General features: G+C 41.8%; 2 protein-coding genes across 3 annotated transcripts in view; one reads left to right on the top strand and one right to left on the bottom strand.

Moving 5' to 3' along the window:
- Window positions 1-2,148, top strand: part of LOC308138848 (mitogen-activated protein kinase kinase kinase kinase 3-like) — a 43,217-nt gene extending 41,069 nt beyond the window's left edge. The window contains exon 35 of the mRNA XM_080508123.1: window positions 1,063-2,148. The gene's annotated coding sequence lies outside the window, so the exon portion shown is untranslated. The remainder of the gene's footprint in view (window positions 1-1,062) is intronic.
- Window positions 2,149-2,271: 123 nt separating this feature from the next.
- arhgef33 (Rho guanine nucleotide exchange factor (GEF) 33) lies at window positions 2,272-15,646 on the bottom strand. Of its 2 annotated transcripts, XM_080508019.1 has the most exons (18): window positions 15,516-15,563; window positions 13,133-13,176; window positions 12,492-12,696; window positions 11,479-11,643; window positions 10,539-10,657; window positions 10,218-10,363; window positions 10,009-10,116; window positions 8,835-8,961; window positions 7,802-7,934; window positions 7,533-7,640; window positions 7,301-7,393; window positions 6,552-6,700; window positions 5,763-5,852; window positions 5,394-5,572; window positions 3,852-4,309; window positions 3,548-3,763; window positions 3,297-3,436; window positions 2,272-2,932 (listed from the first exon to the last, which is right to left on the bottom strand). In XM_080508019.1, the coding sequence occupies exons 3-18, from the start codon at window positions 12,504-12,506 to the stop codon at window positions 2,815-2,817; spliced, it is 2,364 nt and encodes a 787-aa protein (XP_080364145.1). In that variant the 5' UTR covers window positions 12,507-12,696; window positions 13,133-13,176; window positions 15,516-15,563; the 3' UTR covers window positions 2,272-2,814. The 2 variants fall into 2 exon arrangements, with proteins under 2 accessions (XP_080364145.1, XP_080364144.1); XM_080508018.1 differs by lacking the exon at window positions 12,492-12,696 and having other exon boundaries at window positions 15,516-15,646.
- Between the last annotated feature and the right edge of the window lie 4,648 nt (window positions 15,647-20,294).

Consider the following 20,294-nt stretch of genomic DNA (forward strand, 5'->3'; position numbering starts at 1 on the left):
TTCGGGGAAACGTGTGAAAGTTCAACCTGCGATACACCAAACGTAGAAACGGAACCACTGAGGAAACGTAAAGATATACTGGCGGTTACTTGATCGCCGCTGCGGCAAGAGAGCCCTTTCTGACTTTCCCCTCGGAGTGTAATCTTTCTTTAAAGGGACAATATGTGATACTTTCAGCGGAATCGAATTCAACATGACCTTTATTGATGAGAACAATGAGACACGACAACAGTCTCGCTGCCATCTTCGGGAATCCTGTGCTGAGCTGCTGGTTTACTTTAGCGACCAGTAATGGAATCAAAATAGAAATTAAAACGATCCATGGTTGAGAGAGAACACTGTCGTATGTGTCCTCATTGAGTTTATGTGGCGACTTCGCTGCACAAAAACTACGGTGTTGTAATCGCATAATGTAATAATTGGGCAAAATGTTATTACATAATTGGATTCATTGCATCGACAGCAGCCAAAATTATTAAGTCGTCGATCATTGTTGTTGCTAGAAATACCAACAAAAACTCTGTAAGTTTCCCCAACGTGACCGTTGTAGTGCAGTCCTGCAATACACACATACACCACATGATGGTGCTAAAAACGCCTCTGCACGGTGGCGCTCCAGCAAAACAAAAATGGGTTTAGAGTGACTTAAATGTTCCATAGTGTCCCTTTAATGATGGAAAATGTGACTTTTATTATGAATGGGGGGGAAAAAATCCTGTTTTTGCTGCCAACGATTGGTCTTTCTCATATTACTGTAAAATTGAATTTCGATTGGTTGTTACTGAGTAATGAGAAAAACAATTGGGCGTGCGTTTTGAGTCATTCTGCAATAGATGAGAAGTGTCCCCGGACATCGAGACGCTCATATTGAGGACTCGGAAGGAAGGACTGTAACGGCGTCTGGTTTCTCTTCCACCCTGCAAAGTGGGATTTTCTGTCCACGGTTCATCCGTTAAGTCCACAGTGTCATAAGTGCAGTGACGGGAGTCACTCTACAACTCCTCCACCGTGTCCGCGGTGTGTCTCTCAGCTTCAGGGTCCCGTTTTTTTTTTTGCTTCCAGTCGCCTCCAAAGTGCACCGGCGCCCCAGACGACGGGCGAAGCCACGGTCACGCTGAAACATGTGCTTCCTGCCAAACATGGGAAAAGAAAGATCGGGATTTTAATTGTTTTACCATTGAGCCAAATGATTTTTATTTTATTTTTTCAAATGAGGCCAAGTTTTGTCAGATGTGACTGATTTCACACATTATAAATGGTTAAAGTGACACGCGTGCGTCTGACATTCCGTCTCCATTCGGGGCTTGTTGTTGTCAAATATTTGTAACGCGATGCCAGAGCTTGTGGTTGAAGCTTGTTAAGGCCGTACGTAGGTAGTGCAAGATGTTTAAACAACTCTTTTGTGTGTGACGCTAAAAGCAGCCGCCATGTGCTTGTGGAAAACTCTTTATCAAGTCGTTATCGACCACGTTTCACTAAAGATTTTAGCAGAGATCATTGCAATGAAAGATGGTCAGACATCATGTTCAACCGGTTCTTTCTCACCAGTAGAAATTCTCTCCAGATTCCCGTCACGCCTATGTAAACACCACAAGAACAACCACTTGATTCTCTTATTTGTTTGGTGCGTGAAGCGGTTTCTTACTGTCACTCCCACCTTTTGTCGGAAGATCTGCGTCGCGGCTGAAACACTTCCCAGTCTTTTTAAAGTCGCAGTCTAAAGTAGCTGGAGGCTGAAAAAGCAGCAGCAATCGTATTATTTCTGTGTAGTTCATGACTCAAGGCTCTGTCAAATACACAATACACGCCACAGGATGTGAGAGTTTTCTTAAAAACAAAAAATTTAAAAAACGTTTAAAAAAAAAAGAAGTAAATTAGCATTGATATCACTTGTGAATCTCCACGTGTCTGGTGCTTGAAGCAGATCCATGTAACCAACTGTAGGTTTCCCCCTCCCTGATAGGTCACCTCTGTTCTGTCGCGGTTTTCATCACCTTTTGTTTTTCATCATGCGATGCATCCATTATGAAATGTACATAGTGTAAAATAAAAATGGGTTTGTTTTACATACTGTATAATTGCCTATATTTTGTTTCAGAAGTGTAACAGATTTATGAGATGACAGGTTAACACATTAAAAAGAAGGAACAGAAACCTGTGGTGTTTTGTGGTCATTTTGGATGGGGATTGTTTCAAAGCTTTTTTTTTTTTTTTTTAATCTTTGTGGAAAATGTGCACAGAGCCAAACCACCAGACAGATACTCAAATAGCTTCGACCTTTATTGACTCTCCGGTTACAAAACAGCACAGGGCTTAGAAATACAAATATCAAAGACGAGCTGCATAGTTTCCTGAGTATACAATGTTTTAGAGCATAATTGTGGTTATAGTTTCGGGCTTCAAGCAGACTGGAAGAAAGCTGAAACTTAAAAGTGAAAAAAAATGTTCTAATGATAATAAAAAATAATAATCAACAATAGTAGTTGAGACAGCCAAGATGCAAACCAAATGAAAAGAAACGTTTGAGCAGGGGAAAAAGAATAATATAAAGGAATTTCAGGGTTATTTACAGTAAAAATACTGAGATGAAGTGAAATAATGATGCTTTACAGTTGCTACTATTAATTTAATTGCTTGATAGTGGAGTTATATTACTTCAATCATCAGTGTTCTTTTTTTTTTTCCTTCTTCCAAACAAATGGAATCTAGAATGATTAGCAGGGAGCTTATTGTACCTGTACAGCATGTTTACAGCAGTTGTAGTTTCAGACAGTGTTCACTCTACGTGGGTTCAGCTCTCAATCACCACTCGGTTCATACCGCCGTCCCTCGGTTTATGTCCAGATGCAGCTTGGGGTTTTTCTCATGTTCACCGTTGCACTGATGCTCTGGTGTTTTCTCGCCTCCTTTCTCCTTCTTTTCATCGCCGCTCCTGTTTGAACAGATAAACATGAGGATTTCATGTTAAATCTTTAAGGTTTTCCGACTGGAGTTTCATTATTGTATCCTTATGATCTACTATCATTATTACATATATTTTCTTTTTATTCAAACGGAATGATCTATGCTGGTTGGAGACTGAACATTCCCTCTAGGCACTCAAATGACAGTCAAATTATATATGAAAGACTTTGTGGAATAACGACACGGGAGAACAATTTCACCAGCAACAAATCTATTGAAGGAGTTTCCAAAATCATTATAACACATCAGACACAAATTGAAGATGTGGACATTCCCGACGTGATAATAAGAAATCTAAGATTAATATAGAAAGAAAAGGTAGAAGATGTTACTTTTTCTTGAAGAGTTTTTTGAAGGAGCTCCTGAAGCCTCCTTTGTCCTTGCGACTCCTCTCGCTGAAGGCCGTGTGGTTGTTCTCCTCCGTCCCGCTCCTCCACTTGGACTCGTCTCCCCACGACTGGATCCCCGAGTCCTGGTGAGATTTTGATTCATTATTCAACCTCAAAGTGTCTAAAACCGTAAAAAAAACCAAAAAACTTCACGTCTTTTTCGAAACACGCATTCAGTTTGTGCAGAAACCTACAATGCTCAGCACCCCGTGAAGCTCCGGTTTCTGCTTTTCGATTTCCGCTCTGCCGCCCAGGGGGCTCTGGGCCTTCCGGGACGGGGTGGAACAGCCTCTGCTGCCCTGACGCTCCAGCTTGGCGTGGCTGCCCAGTCCCACTCTCTGCAGCTGGTCCGACAGCGGGCCGCTGTCCAGAGTGCTCACTGTGTTCTCCATCTGCAGGCCGTTCAGGGACTGGACAGAACAACACACCTTTCAGTTCCACACACCCTCTAACCCCCCCACACACACACTTTGAATTGAATCCCCTCAGCAGGCTCACCTTGCTCTTGCGCTGGCTGGCCTGAAGGGGGCGGTGCTGATTGCGTCGCATCATCACGGCCTCGTCAGGAGACACGCAGCCTCGGTTTGGCAGTTTATTACTGTAACCGTTCCCTTTGCTGCCGCCGTTCCCGAACACTTCGTGGGAGAGGTTTGCGTTGGCGACGTGATGCGGCACCGACGGGCCCCTGGGGCACTTGACGAAGGCGATGTCGATGGAGGAGTCCGAGGAGCCGGTGGAGCAGCGGTCGAACATGGAGACATCGTGGAGCGAGCCCCCGTCCTCCTCGTACAGGCTCTCCATCCCTGGAGGGTCCGGAGGGAGGAGGAACTCCCCGAGGGCGTCGGCCAGAGCCGAGCCCGGCTGGACGTGGCGGAACTCGGGAGGTCTGACGGGAAGGCGGTGCTGGCAGGACATGGAGCCCCCGGGGGCCTCGCTCTCCGGGATACTGCCGAGGCCTGAGACACAGAGACACACTCAGGTGGTCTGGTTCTTACAAAGCAACATCGTGAAGGAACAAATTCCGTCTGACAGGGCGACAAAACTATTAAAAGAGATTCCCGGGAGCTGAGACACTGCAGGTACCAGATAATCAAACTTTCAGTTCTATTTAAAAATGCACCAAATTATTATCTTTGAATTTAAAGATGCAGTTTGTAATAATTGAGTTCAATCTAAATCAATTTTACCCACAAATATAAGGTAGAACTGAAGACTATCCATTTACAAAAAAAGCGGCAGAAACTCAGAAAACTATGTGGCTGGTGTTTTTGCAATAAAGCCACACACACAGAGAACAATTGGTCATGTTGGCCATGATGCGCAGTAGCAGCGGTTTCAAAAAGTTGCATTTTCACTGTCTCAGAGTAAACGGACACCTAAATTGCAACCGAAGTTTAGTGTTTTTCATTTGCAATTCTGCAACTCCTGGCCTCAACAAAAGCCTGAGACGACCTCTGAGAGTGACTCGGCACCGCCACCCAGTGTACAAAAGAGGCATGACTTCAATTTTAAATAGTGCCACTTTAAAGTCTGAGAAATAATTTCACACGTTTGTTTTTTAATCATCAAAATAAGAAACGTAATTGTTTTCATTTTGACCGTAAAGCAAGATATCATCAGGAGGGTCTGAACTCCTGCGTCAAAAATCTCAAAATGATAAGATACAGTCAATTCATTTATTGAGGAAGCACATTGATGGAGGTTTGGCTTTATACAGAATAGTTTTGTTAACTTTCCCCAGAGTACGATGATTTATAGATTATCTTCTGTCAACATGAACAACTACTGATAGTTACAGTGACTACAAATGCTATGATTCTGAAGGCTGACTCAGCGCGATTGCTTTATTTGTATTATTCATGAACATTTAGGGCTTTTATTTACTTTTGCAAAATTCAACTGGATGGCTTATTGCATTTTGTTCAATTCAAATTTTCCTACTTTCAGGAGTGAAGTCGGCTCTTTCGTTAAAACAACAAAAGGTCAAAGGTCGCCTTTGATTGAGAAACCGCATCAAATGAAGTGTTTGTGGATTCGCACCTGTTGCTTTGTGGTTCCGTGGGTCCAGGTCGGGGCTGAAGAACGGGAGTTGTGCTGGCCACTCCGAGCCGTACAGATGAGTCTCAGGTTCCTGATCCTGGTCCCAGTCATGGAACCGGTGGGACTGGATCTGCTCCAGGAGACACTGCTTCCTGCGCTTCACCTGGTTGGCGTGATCACTGCCGCGAACACACGAACAAAACTTATTTACATCGTCAGCAAACGTGGGGTTTTATTTTACACTAAAAAAGTGGAGAAGACGTCGAACGTCGCAGCAGACAGATGAAGTGAGAAGAAATGTGTTCTTCCTTGTTGAATGTAAATGTGTGTTTCAGAATAAAGCTGCAGGGCGGCAGACGACACACTCACAGCATTGCAGTGCTGCAGGGGTACGGCGAGCCCAAGCTGCTGGCCGGAATCCCACTTTCCACCGTCTTCAGCAGGTGCTTCATGGTGGACCTGCAGATGGAGGAGACACAAACACACACCTTTCAACCATTGTGTCGCCGTGTTATGTAATAATGGTGTAATACATTTTCAACATATTATGTAATAGGGCCACATATAATAAGTTACTACTGAATGGGGTGTTCCACTTTTGGTTGGAAGAAAATGTAATAATTTGGTGCATTATGTAATATATTTTATCCTTTATCCGTATACATGGTTCAATGTTTAATCATTAGAAAAAGTTACGATTGAGTTGGACTAGAATTATGAATGTCCCTCTTTGCTTTTGCTCCTGTTCTGATCAGATGGAACCTTCGATCACCTGTAATTTTTAAAGTGACAAACTTTAAAAGTCAGAATTTCCACCAGCCATTTCTGTTTGCTTGAAGAAATGAAACTAGATTGTCCCCGCCACTGAGTGCATTTCATCCTTTACACCGCAGTTTGTAGTAAACTGTTGCAAGAAGTTTTTACAAAGTGCATTAAAGTTGATTAGGATGTGCAGCGCGTATTCTAATAAAATATTCAATGAATATTCACTCATTGAATATTTCTAAGAAAATATTCAATGAGATGAAAATGTGTTACATTATTACATATTGCACCAATATTACATAATGTGGCGCGGCAAGCATGCTTTGTTTATGATGAAAAGCTGGCACATGGTGGTTGTTGATGATGGTTGTTGTTGTTGTTTTCCTCTCTGACCTGTTGACCTCCTTGCGGTTGAGCAGCAGAAGCTCCTGGTCGTGTTGGAGCAGCTGGTGGTACTGAGAGGTGAAGGACCTGAACTGCTGGATGCAAACCAGCAGCAGGTAATAGTCCGGGTGGTCGGGATCTGTGTGCCTGAGCAGCCCCTAGACACACACACACACACACACACACACACGCACACACACACACAGCCCATTTAAATTGACATTACACCGAGAAATACCCAGATTTTTTGCAGAAAATAAGAAAGTCACTTCCCATAAATATTACACTACAACTGTCATTTTTCTTTCAGGGAAGACAAAAAAAAATTTCTACGAGCAATTTCTGTGTTCATAGGCAACATATGTTCGTCCTGTGTATTTAATTCATAGAAGGAATAAAACAAAATGTAACAGATTATATGAATGGATTGATGTGTGGGCTTTGGAAGAAAGTTATTATGACTGAAAAAAAAGAGAAACAATAAAAAATCATAGGAAAAAAAAACTAATGCACATGATGGAGGAGTCTTTTGGTTTTAACAAATTTTATCTCATAACTTTTGTGGCCGCAGGTCAGCTGAGCAGCTAAAAGCTAGAAAAGGAGCAATTTTGGATTAGCTGTTTTTTGACCAACAGTCATGATTTTAGACCAACCTGATTACAGATGCTGCTTAAAAACTACAGTATGTAAAACAGACGTTTTACTGAAGTGCTGTTTTGGGAAAGCCTGATATCGTCAGTACAGTAATACACACTCACCTGGAGCAGCAGCAGATACTCGGGGATCCTCTGAACCGGCTGGAGCAGCAGAGTGTGAAGAGACGGTCTGGATTCATCCCCCAGGACGTCGCCCTGACCAATCAGGAGAAGATGACAAAGGTTCAACCAGCGAATTCTGTGTGAAACTCAAAACAAATCTTCAAATGGACCGACGTTACATCATTTTTCTCCGCTATGTAACATCTTGTGCAGTCGCTTCACGCTGTGTCACCTCTAACAGAGCTGAAGACTTGACGGAGCTGGACGTCAGCATGTTGATCACTGACAGACAGTCTGGAAGCTCCTTCAGGTACGACAAGTAAAAGTCCAAGAAGTCACTCTGCAGAGACACAAAAGCACACAGAGCATCTTTTGTAAACACAAAAAAATCCAAAGACAGCGACTTTGTTGGACGAACAACTACGTTGGCCTCTTGGATCTGATTCCACATGAAGAAATGTCACATTTCCCACAGTGAGGCTGAACTCCGCAGCGTTTTACCTCTTTGCTGGTGAGCCTCATGAAGACATCTCCCATGATCCCTTGCCAGTGGCACTTGAGCACGCGCTCCTGGAGGGTGTGCAGCAGGTCCAGATGCTGCTGGATCAGAAACCTCAGAGAGCTGGGAAATGGCCTGGAGTCGGAAAGAATACCAACTTTCTTTATACTCTGTCAGAAGAAAAAAACTGTAAACATTGTGTCGATGTTGCAACCGTGTCCTTTGTGAATGTTTTGATCCATTTGAGTTACTATGATTATGAGAGGAAAAAAAGGCTTTTTCACATACAGAATCAACCACAAACACCGTCCTCTTGTAACGTAATGTGATAAACGTCTTTATCCATTGATTTGCCATTCTGTGTGACGGACATGTGGCAGCGGGTTAAAACAAATGCAATCTTTGACAAATACCATTCAGCCTCTTTGGCGTGTTGCAGTATGTCTTTGGAGACCGGAGCTCATTGGGAACACGTGTGCTGGACCTGAGCCGTGATTACATTAACGGGCTGCGTGGAGACCTTTGGAGAAGAGTTTGTTTTCTGCCTCACTGGTGTTTATAACCTGATTTTATTGGATTTAGTCATTTCCTGTTCTTCCCTGGCGGTAAACTCACAAATCAGATCAGTGGGCGACTCATGGAGGATTTATTCTGAGGTGATGAGGGTTTTGCATCACATAGATAAATGGTCATGTCTGGGTCATCGCCCTGCTCTAAAATATAATATCCTATTTGAAAAGCATGATGCTCCAAATATGACACAGGTATTTATGACCACTATATGAATACATTACATTTTATTTATCATTTACGATGCATATTGATATGTGCAATATTAATTCTTGCATGCATATTTGCAAGGCAAAAATACACCCCAGAGAATCCTAATAATAGAATTGTAAAGGTGTCGTGCATTCTGTCACCGTTGTAAGTAACAAACATGGCCGTTTCCTCGATCAAGGCCTCAGTCTGTGATTCTCGGGTTCTAAGACCCTCTGGATGTACGTGAGCTCTCACTGCATGTCGTTAAATCACCGTTTATCCTTGGAAGGAAACGTTTCCGACCCGTTGAAGGAGATGTTCGCCTTCAGTAACAGAGACAAGTGCGAGACATAGACTCTCTCCGACTCCAGCAGCTCCAGGGCGGCTCGCTGCCGTCTACCTGTGAGCACACACACACACACACACACACACCAGGTGGAAAGACGTGTGAGAATAGAAAAAGACCATATATAATATCAGCCACCTGCAGATTCACACACTGTGACCCACCCAGGGTGTGTCCTGTCTGGAATCGGTGGAGTTTGATGAAGTCGTAGAAAATATAGAACAACTATGCACTGTTCTTTATTTTTCCGCATTCATAATTCTTGCCTGTTGCCAATGAGCATAACCTGAATCTAAATAGCTCTTTGAGCTGTAATATTAATATATGCTAGAACATGTCACAAAGATGTGTTTGAGATGAATTGGTGAATTTTTATCTTCCGCTTTGGTCTTATTTGTTTTAGTTTGTATCCAAACTGTGCTCATGGTTTTCTGCTTCACGTTCTCTCATCTCGCTCAACACACCTGAACCCAGTGGATCACAACCAGATTAGCTTAGCATTCGTTCGAAGCCTTCTTTCCTTTATCTTGTGCGATTTCTTGGATTTTTGACTCCTATAGTTTGATATTTGGGACTTTGATCTTGACCTCTGAATCTCTGATGTGCTTCATCTCATCCCAGATTTGAGTCTTGAATAAACAGTTTAGGAACATGTTAGATCTGAGGACCCCCATGGCAGAGGGCTGGCTTGTTTTAAATAGTCTGTAGCTCTTTGCATAGGGACATTCTGGAAGCTCTGCCACCTTCCTCACCTGTTGCAGGTCCTTCTTGGTCTCCACAGGCTGGTCTATGAAGAGTCCAGGCACAACTGTTTTCAAATGACTTACTAACTTAATAACCTTTTTTTTAATCATGTATTTCTGCTTTTTGTCTCTAATAGGCTGTTGTATATGAGAGGGGCTATATAATAAATAGATCTTTATTATTATCAACTTTAAAATGAGCTGATGTGTTGATATGTTGTCACTGCTGTCTTGCAATAATTCTTTGTATTTACATTGAACCATCGTCCCAACATATCTGGTTTTGAGGCTGATGTTATTATTATTATTGGTAAGTAAAGGTTTCCGCAGAAGTCGCACTGAGAGGTGGGTTTCTTACTTTCTGCGGGACTGTTGGGGGTCTCGATCTCGTCTCGACTGCCCCTCCTCTCCCCCCACGGGGGGGATTTGGGAGAACAACCTCTCTGCTCATGCTCAGACATGGAGGCTGCAACACAGCGACACAGACCAGGTTACAGTGCAGGTCCTGCTGAGTGCGTGGATGTGACACACACACACACACACACACACACACACACACAGACTGACTCTGTGTGGATGTGTTGCTCCTCTGCGGCGAGCCGCCGTGTGGGAGGCTGGAGAAGAAGTGCTGGATCACACTGAGCTCTGCCTGGTTGGAGACACAGATGTGTTCGTCCCCCGGTGCTGCCAGCACGTCGGCCCTGGAGCTTTTCCTGCAGGAATGAAAACAGGCTCAAAAAGGGATTAAAAAAAAATTAAAAAATCTCTTCTCAGGTCTTCTTCCATCCTTTCCTGTAAGAATTCCTTTGTTTAAGCTAAACAACAGCGGCACTGGGAATGTTTCATGTGTGACCTGCGGTCGCGTGCTCAAGAAACAAAACTGCGTACCAGTGAGGAAAAGAGATGACCTCTTTGTTTTCTGACTGCAGCATTTCTATCGTCTTCTTCACCTCCCTCTGCCTGATCGACACGTCTTTAATGTGGAACATGGCCACGTTCAGCTCCTCCTGCAAAGCACACGTCCACCAACAGCATCAGTGAAACTGCTGCAGGCCGAAGCGTCGGACGCTGGGTTCTGTTTCTTACAGTTTAATTTTACACTTCAGACAGTTGAGATCACCAGGAGACTGTTTTTTTTTTTGGTTTGTTTTTTTAATCTCACAATGACCCGAAGGAAAAGTTGTCAGATCTGTCGAAATACAAACATCAAGGATTAAGAAATGACTGAAGCTAAATCATATATTATCACTATATAAGTATTATTAAAGGAAACTATATACTCTCAAACACCTGTATCAGTTATATAAACCAAAACAAATCCTTTAACATAATCTTCTCAATACAATACTTGATATTTCCACTATAATGTAAGAACAGTGTTGAGTACTGTATTTGCACTTTCACCTCTTAATGGAACTTTACTTTGCAGTTTGCAGGTTCTCCCCGTGAGTGTGTGGGTTTTCTTTAGGCAGGCTGGATTTGCGCCGTCTGTTTGTTACTAGTGGTCTATTTTGATTATAATTTTTACATTGTAATTATTATACTTATTCCTTCCCTATTTCAGATCCAACACATTCGGATTCTTTAATAAACTAGAGAATCAATACTTCTACTTTGTGCCCAGTGAATCGATCTCACACAGATGTAAACAGCACGAGCAGCACAGTGGAGTATTTTGTATTAAAAAGCAGTGTGAGCCAGCGCGAGAGCGGCTTTCCTCTCCGGTAGATCAGATTAGTTTGGAGCCTCAGCCGCGCTGCAGTCAGATGCTTTAAATTACGTTACGGAGGCCGCATCATAAAAGGGGCCGTGTGCGCTTCCACGGCACCTTGAACGTGTTGAGCGAGTTCTTGAGGCCCATTATCTTATCGTCCACGTCGGTCTGATGTGCCTGGAGCTGCTCCTCCAGGCCGCCGTCCCGCCGCCGCAGCTCGCACAGCTCGCCCAGGGCCTCCTGGAGCCCCTCGCGCAGCTCCGTCACCAGGCCCTGCAGCTGCACCACACAGAGGGCAGGAAAAGATAAAATCATGAGGAAGTCATTAAAAGGATCTTTTAAAGTAAAATAGAGAACAACGGAAGCTTTGTATTGATGTTATGATTGTTTAACTTTTATTAGGATGTCTGTAAATCGAGACTTTTTTGCTTTTTAAGTTCTAAACCTTTCATGGATTTAATAAATGATCCAAAGGGCAGAAAGACTTTCTCTTCCAGTCAACTGCACTTTTAGGTCGTTTTTAAAAACCCATTTGGTTCGGCCTTTCTATTACCAACGATGTTTGCTGTTGCAGCCCTCTTTCCTGTTTGGAAGCTGACCATCTTTAATCTTAATTCTTAATACTTCACACAAAAACCAGATTGTCAATCGACCTTTCGTTCTCAGTGCAGCCTCGTTCTGAGTTTTCTCATGCATGGCCGATTGAATTTATTTAGAGGGCATAACTGAATCAGCTCATGGGAACATAACATGAGTTGAGCATCTCTCCCTCCCTCCATCTCTCTTTCTCTCTCCATCTCTCTCTCTCTCTCTCTCTCTCTCTCTCTCTCTCTCTCTCTCCGGCTCTTCCTCCTCTCAGTCATGTGAAAAGCATCAGGCGGGAGACTCAATAGAGGATTTGTCCTGTTCAGATAGTTGACATTGCTGCTGGGCGTCTGCACACCTAAAGGCTGCAGATCTCAACACTTTGTTATGTAAATGTCAGGGTTGTTTTGGGCGTTTAGGTCGCCAGTTTAAGTGCCAGCTTCCAATAAACATCTAAAATCTCTATGCTGGTTTCCCAAAAAAATTCAATAATACAATTTAAACACATGTGATTTGATCTGGGAAAATTAATTAATGCATACTCGCCCGAGCACCATTTCACAGTTGGTTTAATTTACTTTTTCCATGTTGTTCCACAGATAAACATGCGCTTTTGATCAAAGGTCATGAGACCTGATGACTTCAACCAAGAAAGTGGTTCACTCTGCATTTTCACGGCACACGCTTGATTCCATTAGATCAGAAGAGCCATGGTCGTTGCGTCTTCTCTTCTTTCTTTTCTCCAGTCTTAAGCCAAGAGAATGAAATTACTGACAAATTTGTGGTCGATGGTCTTTGTAAGCATGTGGCATTATTACAGATATGATGGCATTTCTTTTGTTGTAATCATATTCTGATCACTAAAATTATAAATTGCATAAGCCAAAAAGGTTGAAGGAACAAAGGATGTAAAACGATTACATAGTTGCTTAAAGATTTTTTTTTTTTTTAAAGAAAATATGTTACGTCTTCCAGAATTACAGAGAAGACAGATTGTCATATGGCTGGATTGACCTTTGACCTCTGAGCTCTCAGCAGCTCACGACCTCAATGTTTGCGGGAGATTTTGAGAGATTGGATGTGAAAACCAGGTGATGAAATCCAATAGAGAGAGAATAAGAGAAAACATTTGGGCTAATTACGAGAAACAGTTAATGGGAAAGTTCAGTCCAGTCCTTATTACCTGGGCGATCTCCAGACTGGATTCTTGCACATCTTCTTCATTATCTAGAGAAAGAAATTAAATTAACTGACCACACATGAAAATACTGACTAATTGAATTTGGTGACACTCAACATTTACAAGAGCAAGAGAACAGGCATAAATGTTTTCTACAATAGATAGATAGTAGTGGCAACACTTCAAAAAATTGACCTTATTGCCACAAAACATTATTCATTGCTTTTCTGTCAACTCGTTTTCTATTTTCATTCCAAAGTATCTATAACATGTCTCTGGCCCCAGCGTTTTCATCCGTGCTAAAACAGTATTTAAGGAATCCATTGGTGCTAAATGAAGCCAAATTGTGATCAGTAGTTTCTATTGCGATATTACATTGAGAAAAGACATATTTCAGCAACAAAATCACAAGTAATGGTGAAAATGTTGAAAATTGTGCACAAATATTAAGAAGAGGTTCAGTCTCACATTGCTCAAATCCCCATATCTGCCTGTCTGTGTATTAATGTGTCTTTAGGAAGCACATTAAGCCACGAGTCACAGTGGAAACAAGGAAACCACCCTGGTGGCATGGTGCTATTGCGAAAGAAAAAAAAAGAAAAAAGAAGTGCTTTGAGATGGCTAAAGCTGCAGAAACGCTCTCTATGTGTAATCAAACTGAAGTGCTCCTCTTTAACTTGACATTGACACCGAAGGTTCACTCGACCAACACAAACCTTTGACACGGTTCCTCAAACTGGCCGCACGTGTTTGAGTCTCATCCACGGTTGGGATTTCAATCAAAGCCAAGTAATAAGCGTGTGTCTGCATGTGATGTGTCGCAGACAAAAAAAAACCAACATCTGCAGCACATCCGATGACAAACGCTGAAGTGGGAGTCAGGACGTTGAGGTTTAAGAAGTTTCCTTTGGCGGCCATGTGAGAGTTCCACACATGCCAGTCACTGTCAGACGGCACGCAAGTGGTGCGTTTGGGTCAAGCTGTGCGTGACTTGATGAATCTTCACATTTCTGATTTGTTGCAAAGGAATAACCTCATAAATTAATGAAATCAGTTTGTTTGGGTGGGTGGGACGGGGCACTGCAGCACAACAGCTAGATTATCCCCGGTTCGAAGCCTGAGCCTGAAGCATGACGAGTTTCGAAGCCTGAGCCTGAAGCATGAGGAGTTTGCACGTTCTCCCTGTGTGGTTGTTTTTTTCCCCTCAGGATTCCCTCTTAAAATCTAGATTTCTAGGTCTAGGTTTTAGGCTTTTACGCTTCAAAATGACTGCAACTTGAATTAGGCAGGCATAGATGTTTTACAGAGACTTATTCGAAGAAGAAGCATGAGCAAGTTTATATTTATGAAGGATTTCTCTTTGAGCTGCACTTCATGCTTCATGTGGACACAATCAAAGAAAACCCCAGAATTAAAAAAGCACAAAGCTTCTGTTTGTTGTGAAAATGTCGTAAGTTGAGGCCACAGTCAAAACTGTAGAGGGTCACTTCACAGACGTAGTCAGCATTTATTAGCATGTATAATCGACGAGGCCCGCAGACACAATGTGACTGAGGGAGAGTCGGGATAATGGGCGTCTTTCTGTCTGCAGAGGGACTCTCTGTGCGTCCTCTGGTAAATTGCGTTTGTCCAGGAGCTGGACTCCCAGAGAGACGTAGGCACCGGGACGCTCCATGGACCTACTGTCCCACAGTGACCTCAAACCTCCGGAAAAAAGTTAAGTCAATGCGAATGCGGGCGTCAGGAACAAGATCGGTCATATTCATTAACACGCCAAGAATGTTGTGCACTCAGGCTGACATGTGGAGATCAAAACCTCATTCTGGAGACTGCAAGTTTACCTGTTTACCAATAGATCTGTCTTTGATAATTTGCATTATCCAGGGGTAGAAACTAATCCAGCAGGAGGAGTATGTCCCTCCATCAAACCACACACTGGATATACTGTATGTCTAATGCAGTGGATGAATGTGTAAAAGCCTCATATTTGCAACAAGTCGACATTTTTTTTGCTCCTATTTACCTATTTGTGTGCATTGCCAGCAATAAAAGTGTATGAACTTTTGAAAAACTCAGGAGCTTTAAAAAACTCCCAAGTGAAGCAATATAACTTCATTCAGAGCTTCACACTGGAACCTCACAACATGTGGAATCACACACAGCCAGACTTTTATCAACAACCAGCAAACAATTACAGTACAAACGTCAGATGTATTTTCATGAATGATGGGTAAATGTTGGACAGTATAACATTAAAAACAAGACATAAAAACTACATCTTCTCCTCTGAATAATCAAATGAAGTACAAATGAAGCAAAGATTCAAGGTTAAGCTTCCAGAGAAATCTCTCCAAAAGTTAACACTGATGTTTCTGGACTGTTTTACCTTCTGACATGCCCTCCGTCTTGTCCTCCAGGTCTGTTCTGCTGTCTCCCATCCCCCTGTTAGTCCTGCTATGTCTCGTCCACAACTGTCCTGTTCTGGCGAAACCCGTCCAGCTCCAGACGACTCCTCTGCTTTGCTCGTCTCCCCTCCCGCTCCTCTGAACCGCCCTATCTGTTACTGTAATCTCTCACTTTCTCCGTTCCAAAGCATGTGAGTCCTGTGATTTGCCTCCGCTACAAAAAGGCCCTTGTCTTCAGAGAGAAGAAGGACAGAGGGGAAAGATCAGGAGGAGAGGGAGAGAGAGACATTTGTTCATGGTACAGTCACATAATGCAGGGAGCTCATTATATTTAGGGAGGCGTGACTGGTTTTCAATGAGGTTGACTTCTACCGCTGCACAGATCAGGAGAAGCCAGTCATTGCAGTAGTGACAGTGATTGAAGGTGCCGCTCTGGGTCAGTCCCAGCAAAATCCACTGATGATCCAAAGATGCAAATGTCTTCTTCCTACTGAAAACTGGTGACTATGCAGACATTTTGAGTCCAGTAGGTCCATCATTGTGCTAAAAAAAAAAAAAAAAAAAAAAAAGATGTGTGAGAGGATGAGTATGAGTTTGCTTCAGCGTCAAGGTTTACTGTGTTGTGCAGTCAGAGACGGTCTCCTGCAGATCGAGTCACAACATTTAACTGAGTTATACTGTTGCTTTTTCTGCCATCTCAAACCGTCCATTCTAATCTGACCTCAACAGAATGTTCCTGCACAGAGGACCTGCTGATGCCGTGTCATTTTAGGGCCATCCTGAATACACAGAGTTTCTGCCATGCGATTGGCTGATTGCCTATTTGAGTTGGTCAGTATTTCAACAGGCCTGCCTAATGCCTGTTCCTGTTTTATTTCCAGATTATTAGCTATTTCATTTAACTTTGGAAAGCAGTTGTCAAATTTGACTTATAAAAACCACCAAAAGAAATAAAGCCACATTCATGCCTTAGAGTGGGGCTAGTCCCACTCCTCCAACACTCTGAACGAGAACATGTATTATTGATATTTATAGCAGCAGCTTTAAGGCCCATCTATTCATGCACATCAGACACTTGTCGCCTTCAGCTGTGCTGGCTGATTCAGTTAACCCTTTAAGATGCTTTTCTAAAATCACATGTTTAAGAAGTGTGGTTCAAATAATGTAGGAGACTTAGTTCAATTTAAAGACTTGATCCGTACCGGGCCACATGCTGAGCTCAATGAGTCCTGGTCTGCTTTAAAGAATACAAGTTTAATTTCAAGGGTTTGTTTTGAGAAGCCTGGACTTCGGTTTGATTTAAACATCCATGAAGTTAATCCAGCTCGGCATTCTGGTGGATCCATTTGTTTAGCCAGTCTTTTGCAACATATACATGTTGATATGATGTCAATGATGAATTTGCAGTATATTGTGAGCCCTACATTGTCTTTCATGAAGTAATAAAAAGCTGAAATTCTTATGTGCAATCGAAGCTGCGATTGGGGTTTTAATTTCCCCCCCCCCCACTCGTGACCAAAGGTCTGTCACTTCTCAGAACACAGGAGTCCTGCAGCTTTTAACATGCATGTTTTCACAACCTCACACTTGAGCAATGTGCATGAGTGTGCAATTTAGTATGTGTTATGCATGAGCTTAAACCAGGCCATTATTAGAAAGAATCTAAGTTTGTTAAATAACACTCTTCTGGATTAAAAATGACAAACCTTCTTCAAATAGTCCAGGTTTGAGCCCAGGAGTGTTTCTGACCACTATTATGAAGTTATCAACTAACTGAACAATAAGAATTTACTGTATTTTACTTTTTCTTTTTTTTTTTAAGAGGATGTGACAGAAATAGAAAAAAACAAGCGGAGTTTGATACAGTGTGTCTGGATGACTGGTTTGGAGTCGTGGTTTTCCATTGATCTGGTTTTGGGCCCGGAGCTCAATCAAGAAATCAAAGGAGAAAAATGTCTAAAGATTAAAATTCTTAGATGAAGAGAGTGAAATATTCCATTTAATACTAAATTAGCAATTTGTTTTTATTAAAAACATTTCATTTCAGTAACGTCTATAGGTGAAATTATTGCTTTCCTGCACAAGCATGAAACAACATTGATTTCACATGTAGTTTCAAAATGTATTCTTGAATTATATTTCAGTTTTGATGGATCCCTTAGCTACACATTATTATCTCATATTCTGTGTCTTACCTCATGTGCAGGTAGCACAGAGAGACTGTGGGTCTATTAAGTAAAATAGTTGTTGTCAGCACAGATTACAAGGCATTATCGCCTCTGACTGTTAGGAGTTTATTCTTCAAGTGTTTGACGAAATCCTCCACGTGTGCTCCACCGCAGGCCCGTCTCCACGCCTGTACGATGTCCCTCACTTTTCTCAGTTTCCACCTCCTCTCCAACGAAAAAGGACTGTAGCCCGAAGACAAACGTCTCAGCTGCTCCTCATTTCAACACAAACAACAAACATGTATTCAGAGGTTGCCTCATTCCCACACATCATCTGATCCTGCACCCACATGTGAGCGTGCAGAGGAAGGCCCAACTGCTCGTCTCCCTCGGCAACAGAAGGAAACTTGTCCTCCTTCCCACTGTGTTCAGGGAATTTGGCATTTTAGTGATTTTCTTGCTTGTGCCAGAAAATGAATTATTCTTTCAGTGTCACATAATTGGACCAATGAATTAAAGCTCAAGCATTGAGACTATTTAATCGGTCTTCTTCGCCAGTGAAAGTTATATTTATGCCTGCGTGTATGTAGCTTACCAACTAGTCGTAAAAACTATTCCCCCAAACTGCATTGAATTTTCAGGGTTGAACTATAAAATCCCAGAGGAAATTTTGTAAAACAGATCTCACGGTTCTTGGACGATCATTTTCTTACATAGTGTATTTTTCAGGGACCAGGTACAAAAGCATTAATCTTGAAGACAATCCTCATTTGTTCAAGCCCTTTGAATTCGATTGGAGACCTGAAATTGTCGGAGCTCTGCTCCGGTCTGTCTGCTGCAGCATCTCCATGGCAACAGGAACTGCATCTAATGTATGTTTCTATTCTTTTCTTTTTTTTTTCGTTTTACACTTTCCGAGGTCATCCCACAGGGCAACAAGTATTCTGCTAGTTCATCTGAGTCCAAGGAAACAGCCAACATATTAAATGGCTTGATGACTTGCGCATTTGTTTCCCAATATGCCGGATTAAAGCACAATACAAAGTGGCATGACAGGAATCTCGTGGCTGTTGCCCTCTTGCATAACCGGACAGTCTTGTAGAAGGGAAGAAAGCCAGTTTCCCAGCCTTATTTAGCAATAAAATATGGCAGCTGACTTATCAACGGAGCAAAATGAAATTTGTCCATCTTCAAGTTGAGGTTACAAGCTGGACAAGTCTCTGGGCTGTGGGAGGAAGTCGGAGCATGACATTTGATCTCCGGTTATTCAGCTCACCGCTGCAGCCAAGTGACGTCTCACAGAATGAAATGAGAACAAAGAAGTACAGACTCACAACAACCAATGCGATAGATAATATGGGACGTGTGTGTTGAGGTTTTTTATGACTAATAATTATCACATCGTTTAAAAACAGTAAAGGCTTTATGAATTCATAGCAGGAGGAATGATGCCACAAATAAAACAGTACTGTTCATTTTGCCCTCAAGGAGTTTTTCTTCTCTCGCTGTGTGTTACCACTCCTCATTTTGTTTTTTAGATAATAACACTGGCACTTTACTGAACTATGTTGTGGTTCATCTTCATGTAAGTGGTCACAACATACACATTGTTTGTTTATCTTTACATCAGAAATCCATGCAAAAGGCTCTAATGTTTCTCTTGTATTGTGTCATATTTTCTTTCATTTTAAAGAGCTCAAATATCATATTTTGTCAATTACATACTTTGACAAACTAATAAAAACAGTAGAAATCTGTACTTTGCAACACGTTTTTATGTAAACTCAAATCCCCAAACAGGGATGTACCTTTTTCTTTCATTTTTCTTTCATTTTTTTTTATCTTTGTAGTGTTTTTCTTTTCTTGTTCTTTCTTTCTTTTTTGTGTTTTTTGTGTATACTGTATTTACTGTACATGGAATACTTAAAAATATCAGTAAATATGTATATATTTAGAAAGTTGAAGGTATTGAAAGGGAGCTTAGGGGTCAGAATAAATCTTTTCTGCTCCTTGTTGTTCACAATGTGAACTGGAAGTTTTACTATGAAGACTATATTTTTATTTTATTATATTTTTACTTTTGAATGAAATAAATAATTACAACAACAACTTGTTGTGTTCATGTAAAATAGTTATCAATCACTCAATGCATTTTGTGATTTTGAACGGTTGACAATGTGTCATGAACAAAGTTTAGAAAGTAATAATGATGTGTGTGGCTTCATGTGTTTTTAGGTTGTGTCAGCACTGCTTAAAACTTCAGGTTTTGAGGAAAATGTCCATACACATTAGGATTCGAACCAGCATCCAAAGTCACCCACTTTGAAAGTCCTGACACTAATGAATTCAGATTATAATAGTAAAGTAGATGATGAAACATCTTCAGTGATAGCTGAAGCGTTGACTCTTAGAAGAAAAATTCAAATCTGTATTCACAAGGAGAAACAAAACCAGAACTAGTGTGTTTCCACTTTTGTTGATGTTTATTTTGTTTATGCTTTTAAACATTAAAAAAAAATGCCAGGTTGTGTCTTCAGAGGTTCACGGAGGCTGTCGGCCAGTTGGGGGGGGGGGGCTCACTCAGAGGGACGA

The sequence above is a fragment of the Blennius ocellaris genome (assembly GCF_963422515.1).
Source record: "Blennius ocellaris genome assembly, chromosome: 13".
In the NCBI taxonomy this organism is placed as follows: domain Eukaryota; kingdom Metazoa; phylum Chordata; class Actinopteri; order Blenniiformes; family Blenniidae; genus Blennius; species Blennius ocellaris.